The sequence below is a fragment of the Oratosquilla oratoria genome, chromosome 14, assembly GCF_046742065.1.
Source record: "Oratosquilla oratoria isolate Oo_2021 chromosome 14, ASM4674206v1, whole genome shotgun sequence".
In the NCBI taxonomy this organism is placed as follows: Eukaryota; Metazoa; Arthropoda; class Malacostraca; order Stomatopoda; family Squillidae; genus Oratosquilla; species Oratosquilla oratoria.
Genome location: NC_134790.1, coordinates 3,786,237 through 3,796,236, shown reverse-complemented (window position 1 = coordinate 3,796,236; position 10,000 = coordinate 3,786,237). Strand labels below are relative to the sequence as shown.

Below are 10,000 nucleotides of genomic sequence, written 5' to 3'. Positions count from 1 at the left end.
CGAAGAAGTCTGTCGAACTCGACGACTTCATTGTCAACAAAGAAACCGAGGTTGAGGTCCAACAGAGTCTTCAGCACCGCAACATTCTGCGGTTGTTGAGCTCAGAGAAGGACAAGACTCACCTTCATATTTACCTGGAATACGCCTCAGGAGGTGACCTGGAAGAGAAAATCGGGCCCTCAGGCATGGACGAAGAGATGTCCAGGTTTTATTTCAAGCAGCTCATCTCAGGAGTCAAGTATATGCATGCACAATGCGTGGTGCATAGGGATCTAAAACCCCCGAACTTGCTCCTCGATGAAAACGACGTTCTGAAAATTGCCGACTTCGGGTTCTCGGCCAAGATCGAAAGCCAAGAGACATACCTCAGCGTAGTCTGCGGATCTTGGGCCTACGCGGCTCCTGAAATCTTCAAGCGGCGCTACAAAGGAGAACCCACCGACATGTGGTCGTGTGGAGTTATCCTCGTCAAGATGCTGAGCGGACGCGACCCGTGGGAAGTGGCCAGGAAGTGCGACCCTGACTACCGACGTTGGGTGCAAAAGGACCAGAAACTCCTCGACGGCAGACCCTGGACTGACATCGGCAGTTCTGCCATGGACCTGATCGAAGGTCTTCTCAGCCCAAAACCAGCGGGCAGATCGACAATTCCAGTCGTTGAGCAACATGAATTCGTTGCAAATTAAATTCTTTCAAGAAAAAATAGTCAATGAAGACGCTATAGCTATCAAGCTTAAATACAAGAAAAATATCTTCAGATTATGATTACCATATCCGAATCTAGTTTGGGATGAATAATCTATTGAATTGAATTTTAAGTAATTCGGTTGAAACTTTAAAACTACTATAATCATTTTGAGATGAATAAGTTATTGGATTGACACTTTAAAACTAGTATGAATAATTTTACAATGAATAATTCATTGAATTGAATTTGAAGTGAAGTTGAAACTTTACAACAAGTATAAATCATTAAATAGTACTGGGAGGTTTCCCTCAGCTGAATAAAACTTCTTGTATATATGCATATATATATATATATATATATACACACTTATATATATATATATATGTATATACACACACACATATATATATATATATATATATATATATATATATATATATATATATATATATATATGTGTGTGTGTGTGTGTGTGTGTGTGTGTGTGTGTGTGTGTGTGTGTGTGTGTGTGTGTGTGTGTGTGTGTGTGTGTGTGTGTGTGTGTGTGTGTGTGTGTGTGTGTGTGTGTGTGTGTGTGTGTGTGTATGTGTGTGTGTGTGTATGTATGTGTGTGTGTGTGTAAATTTATTATATGTATATATATATATATATATATATATAATATATTCATATACATATATATATACATATATTTATATATATATATATATTTATATACATAATATACATTTTTTGGAAAGCAAAGTATTATATCCAAATAATTTTCAGTCGAAAGACTACAGATGATGACGCAGCCTTGATTTTAGGCTGGGACCCTCCCTTAAGCCCTGTGAATATAGAGTCGTTGTAACCATTTTGCTTTGGTGGTGTATATTATAGAATATAAAAAGTTTACTGCCAAAATCATCGCCTGTGTTTGATTTACTTGCCCCATCTCAATTTCCTTTAGTGACGTAACTCCAAGACCCTATGGCCTCCCACGCCCCGACTTTAACATATTCTGGTGCATCAACTTGACCTGACCTACCCTTCCTTGTCTTCCGCACGTCTCAAGCTGCTTGTGGCAGGATTGGGTGTTCTTGTCAGTTTATCAGAGTTGTGAGAGGATCCTGTTGGCAAGTCTCCCTGTTGTCTGTCGGCTAACGGTCACATGATATGAGGATTTGGGAGGTCTGATGCCATGCAGTGTTGGCAGGCGATGGCTACTGATGCTTGCCCTGGGCGGCACTGTTGGAAGTGGCGTGTCAGGATTTTTGACAATGCAGTGACAGGTTGTTATGATTTTCTCTGCGGGGGGAAAACGGGGACATTTTTGACAGGACACTCTGTGTATTATTAGCGACGTTTTTTTTTTCTGTTGCAAGAATGGTATTGCATTTCCTTTTCCTTGAGATTATGTTTTCTTTTTTTTTCTTCTTCTTCTTCTTCGTGAGGTCGAACCCTATAGTCTGACTTACTGTGTCAATTTGAGAAAGGCGAAAATAATGTAATCTTTGTGAGATTTAACTTTGTAACAAGGTTCGCTATAAGATGTTATACTCATGAAGTTATATTGACAAACACCCAAAGTCATAGACATGCCAATTCGTATGCAAACACAGTATATCTTCCAAAACAAAATTCACATTGATATATTCAACCCAATAAGGAGTCATGTAGCTTAGAAATATTTTGTTCTGGCTAACTTAATCAGATTTTATTATTCTTAAAATGACAATGAGGCCCAGAGATACAAGAGTCAAGTAATTCACAAAAGTCCAGCTTCGTTTTTTTTTTTTTTTGTATATTTCTTTTATACATCTTCAGGGAATTTTTGGTCATTGAAAGTATTTTCAAAGAGTCACTATAATTCTGGATTACTGCATTTATTATCAGATGTCAAGTCCGTCCCATTTTAAAATATTTTAAAATATGCGGTTGTCTAATGTGAAGAGTATTATCTGGTTTTAGAAAAAATGGGACATTATCGGTTATTTTACACACACACACGCACACACGTACACACACACACACTCACGTACACACACACACACACACACACACACACACACGCACACACGCACACATACACATACACACACACACACACACACACACACACGCACGCACATACACACACACTCACACACACATACACGCACACACACACACACACACACACACACACACACACACACACACACATATATATATATATATATATATATATATATAAATGTATAAGTATATATATATATGTAAGTATATATATATTTATGTATGTATGCATGTATGTATGTGTATATATACCGGGTATATGTATGTATTAAATTTTGGGAAAGTTGGAGACAACGGCCACTGTATCACATCTCAGATGTTCATCAGTTGGTACTTCGCATAACCTTTTCGCGTCCCCTCTCAGTCTCTTGTTCCAGAAAACTTCAGTCGCCGCCTCCATAATCTCCAGCAGCTCTCAGCAAGAACAGGAGGAAGAACAATGGAGATCAGGAGGGAGTTCCAGAAGGAGTTTCACCATCCAGGAATCCAGCGTCGAGGAGTGGTCCAGCACACAAGACTTCCGACCTCCTGACGTCGAGACTAGCTTCAACGTAAAAAGGAAGCGGTCCCTCTCGTCCAGCGCTGAAGAAGTGGAACAATGCGCTGCCAAGAAAGTTAAATCCTCCGAAGAGGCCAGCGACGACTGGATCGAGGTCCGAGAGCTAGGCGAAGGCAACTTCGGCTCTGTCGTCTTGCTGATGAACGCCTCTTCAGGAGCTTTCGTCGCGAAGAAATCGGTCGAACTCGACGACATCAATGGCGACAAAGAAACCGAGGTTGAGGTCCAACAGAGTCTTCAGCACCGCAACATTCTGCGGTTGTTGAGCTCTGAGAAGGACAAGACTCACCTTCATATTTACCTGGAATACGCCTCAGGAGGTGACCTGGAAGAGAAAATCGGGCCCTCAGGCTTGGACGAAGATATTTCCAGGTTTTATTTCAAGCAGCTCATCTCAGGAGTCAAGTATATGCATGCACAATGCGTGGTGCATAGGGATCTAAAACCCCCCAACTTGCTCCTCGATGACAACGACGTTCTGAAAATTGCCGACTTCGGGTTCTCGGCCAAGATCGAAAGCCAAGAGACATACCTCAGCGTAGTCTGCGGATCTTGGGCCTACGCGGCTCCTGAAATCTTCAAGCGGCGGTACAAAGGAGAACCCACCGACATGTGGTCGTGTGGAGTTATCCTCGTCAAGATGCTGAGCGGACGCGACCCGTGGGAGGTCGCCAGGAAGTGCGACCCTGACTACCGACGTTGGGTGCAAAAGGACCAGAAACTCCTCGACGGCAGACCCTGGAGTGACATCGGCAGTTCTGCCATGGACCTGATCGAAGGTCTTCTCAGCCCAAAACCAGCGGGCAGATCGACAATTCCAGACGTCGAGCAACATGAATTCGTTGCAAATTAAATTCTTTCAAGAAAAAATAGTCAATGAAGACACTATAGCTATCAAGCTTAAATACAAGAAAAATATCTTAAGGTTATGATTACCATATCCGAATCTATTTTGGGATGAATAATCTATTGGATTGAATTTTAAGTAATTCGGTTGAAACTTTAAAACTACTATAAATCATTTTGAGATGAATAGATTATTGGATTGACACTTTAAAACTAGTATGAATAATTTCACAATGAATAATTCATTGAATTGAATTTCAAGTAAAGTTGAAACTTTACAACAAGTATAAATCATTAAACAGTACTGGGAGATTTCCCTCAGCTGAATAAAACTACTTGTATATAATATATATATATATATATATATATATATATATATATATATATATATACATATATACATATATACATATATATATACATATATATGTATATGTGTATATATATAATATATATATATATATATATATATATATATATGCGTGTGTGTGTGTGCGTGTGTGTGTGTGTGTGTGTGTGTGTGTGTGCGTGTGTGTGTGTGTGTGTGTGTGTGTGTGTGTGTATGTGTATGTGTATGTGTGTGCGTGTATATATATATATAGCATGTATATATATATATATATACATACATTTATATATATACATATATATATATGTATATATATATATATATACAATACCTATATATACACACATATATATAAATATATATATATATGTATATATATACATATACATTTTTTGGAAAGCAAAGTATTATATCCAAATAATTTTCAGTCGAAAGACTACAGATGATGACGCAGCCTTGATTTTAGGCTGGGACCCTCCCTTAAGCCCTGTGACTATAGCGTTGTTGTAACCATTTTGCTTTGGTGGTGTATATTATAGAATATAAAAAGTGTGTTTGATTTACTTGCCCCATCTCAATTTCCTTTAGTGACGGAACTCCAAGACCTTGTGGCCTCCCACGCCCCGACTTTAACATATTCTGGTGCATCAACTTGACCTGACCTACCCTTCCTTGTCTTCCGCACGTCTCAAGCAGCTTGTGGCAGGATTGGGTGTTCTTGTCAGTTTATCAGAGTTGTGAGAGGATCCTGTTGGCAAGTCTCCCTGTTGTCTGTCGGCTAACGGTCACATGATATGAGGATTTGGGAGGTCTGATGCCATGCAGTGTTGGCAGGCGATGGCTACTGATGCTTGCCCTGGGCGGCACTGTTGGAAGTGGTGTGTCAGGATTTTTGACAATGCAGTGACAGGTTGTTATGATTTTCTCTGCGGGGGGAAAACGGGGACATTTTTGACAGGACACTCTGTGTATTATTAGCGACGTTTTTTTTTCTGTTGTAAGAATGGTATTGCATTTCCTTTTCCTTGAAATTATGTTTTCTTTTTTTTTCCTCTTCTTCTTCGCGAGGTAGAACGCTATGGTCTGACTTACTGTGTCAATTTGAGAAAGGCAAAAAGAATGTAATCTTTGTGAGATTTAACTTTGTAACAAGGTTCGCTGTAAGATGTTATACTCATGAAGTTATATTGACAAACACCCAAAGTCATAGACATGCCAATTCGTATGCAAACACAGTATATCTTCCAAAACAAAATTCACATTGATATATTCAACCCAATAAGGAGTCATGTAGCTTAGAAATATTTTATTCTGGCTAACTTAATCAGATTTTATTATTCTTAAAATGACAATGAAGCCCAGAGATACAAGAGTCAAGTAATTCACAAAAGTCCAGCTTCGTTATTTTTTTTTTGTATATTTCTTTTATACATCATTTTGTCTATGATAGAAGAAATTCTGTTCATAGAGTAATGATGACACTTTTATACTACGACTGTCCCTCCGTTATGCTGTCCCCCAACCCCATGTTGCTGTCCTGTACCATTTCTCTGAGTATTCTCTTTCTGATTGGGGAAATTCCCTGTGGTGGGGGAAAAGATACTGCCACCAAGTTTTCCCACTTGGGAATTCGTAAGAGGCGAGAAGAAAGGGGACGGGGGAGAGGGACTAGGCATCCTTCTCCCTGTAGCCCAAGGGGCAACTTCCTAAATCGAAAAGAAAAGGCATAAGGGGTGCTGGCGGGCCTCGGTGCCAGCACCCTAAGGTTTTGGGTCTTTAATGTGCGTGGATGTGGTACAGATGAGAGTAAAAAGGGAAGAGATAGGTAGTATGTTTTGTGAGAAGAAAGTTGGATGTGTTGGCTTTGAGTGAAACTAAGTTGGAAAGGGAAGGGTGAGTGTATGTTTGGGAGTGTAAGTGGGAGGTTATCAGGAGTGAAGAGAGGGCGAGGGAGGGAAAGGGTGGCTATTCTAGTAAGTGAGGAGATAGGTAAAGGGGTAGTGGAGTGAGGAAAGAGGGTTTCCTCAAGGATAATGTGGATGAAGGTGAAACTGGGAAAGGGAGATGTGGGTCTTTGTAAGTGCATATGGGCCGGGCAGTGAGAAGAGCATGGAAGATAAAGGGAGGCCTTTTGGATAGATTTTAAATGAGTGCATAGAGGGTTTAGTAAGAAATGTCAATGTAATAGAACTGGGAGACCTGAATGCTAGGGTTGTAAATGGTCCAATCGATGGAGTGGTTGGGAAGTGTGGAGTGTCCAAGAAAGAATCGCAGTGGAGAGTTGATAATGGAAATGTGTCTAGAAAGAGTTTGGTGATAGCTAACACGGTGTTTAGGAAGACAGTCAAGCACAAGTACACATGGGAGAGGGTGATGGATGGAAGGGTGGTAGATAGGGCTTTAAAGGACTATGCAGTGGTAAATAGGATTATGATAGGAAGAGTTAAGGATGTACAAGTGCTAAGGGGAAGCGGGTGGGGGAATATCAGATCATTTTTTGGTGGAAGGTAAGTTGAGAGTGGAGGATAGATGGAGAAAGAGGAAAGGGACAAAAGGTAGGGAGGGTTCTTAGAGTGAACTCCTTGAATGAAAGGAAAAAGGAGAAGGAGTACGAAAAGAAGGCTGAAGGAGGAGTGGGAGGGAGTAAAGATAGAGCAGTGATGGGTGTGGGGAGGAGGAATGGGGATGGTTCAAGGAGGGAGTCTTAAAGTGTGCAAGGATGGTGTGTGGAACCAAGAAGGACAGGGGGAAATAGAAGAAAGGGTAATGAATGGTGGGATGAGGAAACAAAGAAGGTTGTAGAAGAGAAGAAGCGAGCATTCACAGATTGGTTACAAAAGAGGACATGGGAGTCATATGAGAGGTACAATGAAAAGAAGAAAAGAGAAGTAAAGCAAAAGGTAAAGGAGGCAACGAGGAGAGCAGATGTGAAAATGGGGTAGGGAGTATGACAGAAAATTTTGAAAGTAATAAAAAGAAGATTTGGAAAGAAATCAAGAAAGGAAGGGGAGGCGAAAAAAGTAGGGAAAGAAAAGGTAAAAGGTGTAGATGGAGAGATGATAACGGAAGAGATGGCAGTGAGGGGAAGATGGGCAGAATATTTTAGGGAGTTGCTGAATGTGAAGGGAGGATAGGGAAGGAAAGATAGCTGCAGTGGGAAATACGAGAAAATGAGAGTGATGAGTGAGGAGAATGGAGGAGAAAACATAAGGGAAGGATGAGGTGAAGGCAGTTGTAAAGATTATGGAAGCAGGTAAGGCACGTGGTCTGGATGGATGTCATGCAGGAATGTCTGAAAAAGGGAGGTTCTAGTGATGGTGGACTGGTTGGCAAGATTATTTTAATGTTTGCTGGAGAGAGGGTTAGAGTACCAGAGGACTGGAGTAGTGCCTGTATAGTTCCTCTTTACAAGGGAAAAGGGGGACAAGTGTGAATGTAGTAATTTCAGAGGGATTAGCCTGTTTGAGTGTAGTAGGGAAGGCTTATGGGAGAATCTTAATTGAGAGGATTAGGAGAGGAACAGAAGGAGTAATTTGGTGAGGAACAGTGTGGTTTTAGGACTGGTAGAGGTTGTGTAGATCATCTTTGTGGTAAGACAGATATGTGAGAAAGCTATAGGAAAGGGGAAGGGATGTTTTTTGGGCTTTTTATGGATCTGGAAAAGGCTTATGATAGGGTAGACAGAAAGGCACTGTGGGAGGTTATGCAGATTTATGGGATAGGAGAAAAGCTTTTGGGAGCTGTCACGAGTTTTATGTGAGTAGTAGAGCATGTGTTAGGATTGGAAATGAAGAGAGTGAGTGGTTTGAAGTAAAGGTGGGACTTCGTCAAGGATGCGTTTTGTCGCCCTGGCTGTTCAACTTATACATGGATGGGGTGGTGCGAGAGGTGAATGCTAGGGTAGTGAGTCAGGGATTGGAGATGGTTAAAGAAAATGGAGAAAAGTGGAGGTGAGCCAGATGTTGTTTGCGGACGACGACACTGCGCTTGTGGCAGGGTCAGAGGAGGGATTGAGGAAGCTGGTGGCAGAGTTTGGGAGAGTATGTGATAGAAGAAAGCTTTAAGATAAATGTGGGTAAAAGTAAGGTGATGAGCTTTACACGGAGTGAAAGTGGCAGTAGACTGGACGTGAACATTAAGGGAGGAGCGACTGGAGGAAGTGGATAGTTGTATAGATACTTGGGTGCAAGTGTAGCAGGAAAAGGTGGAGTGAAGGTGCGAGGTAGAATGTAGATTGAGAGAGAGAAGCGAGTAAATGCCTTGGTGGTTTAAAGAGTGTAATGAGAAATAGACATTTGGGAATGGATGCGAAGAGGAGACTTATGTTATGAAGTAGTAGTGATTGTGCCAACAGCACTGTATGGCGGCAGAAACGTGAACATAAGAGAAGAAGAGAGAAGGAGTTTTGAAATGTGTTTGAGATGAGGTGTCTGAGAGATAATGGCGGGGGTTACTAGGCTGGATAGAGTGAGAAATGAGGAGGTGAGGAGGAGAACAGGGGTGAAAAAGGATTTGGGAGAGAGGGTTGATGAAAGAATATTAGGATGGTTTGGACACATGGAAAGAATGAGTGAAGAAAGACTAGTAAAAGAGGTATGGAAGGCAGATGTGGACGAGTTAACAATGAGGGGACGTCCTAGGATGAGGTGGATGGATGGGGTGAAGGGGGCTTTGGGGAAGAGGGGAATGTCTGTTGAGGAAGGAAGGGAGAGGACGGAAGACAGAGGTGAGTGGAGAATGGTTGTATATGGATGATGTTGTGATTGCATGAGGAGGAATGGGCGGGGGGGTAGGGGGTGGGGGTAGTAGTATGTGTGAGTTAAAATTTTGACCGCAGCCCGAAGGGATTTCTCCCCGTCCTCGCCTTATATGCAAAGGGGGACGGAGAGGGGGGTCACCGATTAAATGAAGCGGCCTTGCTGTGGATGTACTGTGTCTTGCGACACTGCTTCTGACCCAGGGCGGTGGGCGGGGTGCAGGGATGACCCGTCATCCAGGAGGTGCTCAGATGAGAGGAAGGGTGGGAGGGGTGTGGAGTGTATTTGGGGATGAAATGGTTGGGAGAGGGTTTTTTTATGCCTTTCCCCTTTTTGGCTACCTCCCTTGGAAGGGGGAAAAAGCCTTGGTATATGTATGTATTGTACATCTTCAGGGAATTTTTGGTCATTGAAAGTATTTTCAAAGAGTCAATATAATTCTGGATTACTGCATTTATTATCAGATGTCAAGTCCGTCCCATTTTAAGATATTTTAGAATATGCGGTTGTCTAATGTGAAGAGTATTATCTGGTTTTAGAAAAAATGGGACATTATTGGTTATTTTACACACACACACGCACACACGTACACACACACACACTCACACACACACACACACACACACACACACACACACACACACACACACACACGCATACACACATACATACACACACACGCACACACACGCGCGCACATACACACACACGCACACGCATATACACACACAGACACACACACACATACACACACACACACACAC

General features: G+C 41.8%; 1 protein-coding gene across 1 annotated transcript; it reads left to right on the top strand.

Annotated features, from left to right (window-relative positions):
- The first annotated feature begins 2,398 nt into the window (after nucleotides 1-2,398).
- LOC143032517 (serine/threonine-protein kinase grp-like) lies at nucleotides 2,399-4,137 on the top strand. Its single transcript, XM_076197379.1, has 2 exons — nucleotides 2,399-2,430; nucleotides 3,090-4,137. The coding sequence occupies exons 1-2, from the start codon at nucleotides 2,399-2,401 to the stop codon at nucleotides 4,135-4,137; spliced, it is 1,080 nt and encodes a 359-aa protein (XP_076053494.1).
- The last annotated feature ends 5,863 nt before the right edge of the window (nucleotides 4,138-10,000 follow it).

Coding starts and splice junctions, on each gene's coding strand:
- LOC143032517 (XM_076197379.1), top strand. CDS start 2,399: ATGACAATGAGGCCCAGAGATACAAGAGTCAA. Junction 2,431..3,089: donor CCCAGAGATACAAGAGTCAA/GTAATTCACAAA, acceptor GTCCCCTCTCAG/TCTCTTGTTCCAGAAAACTT.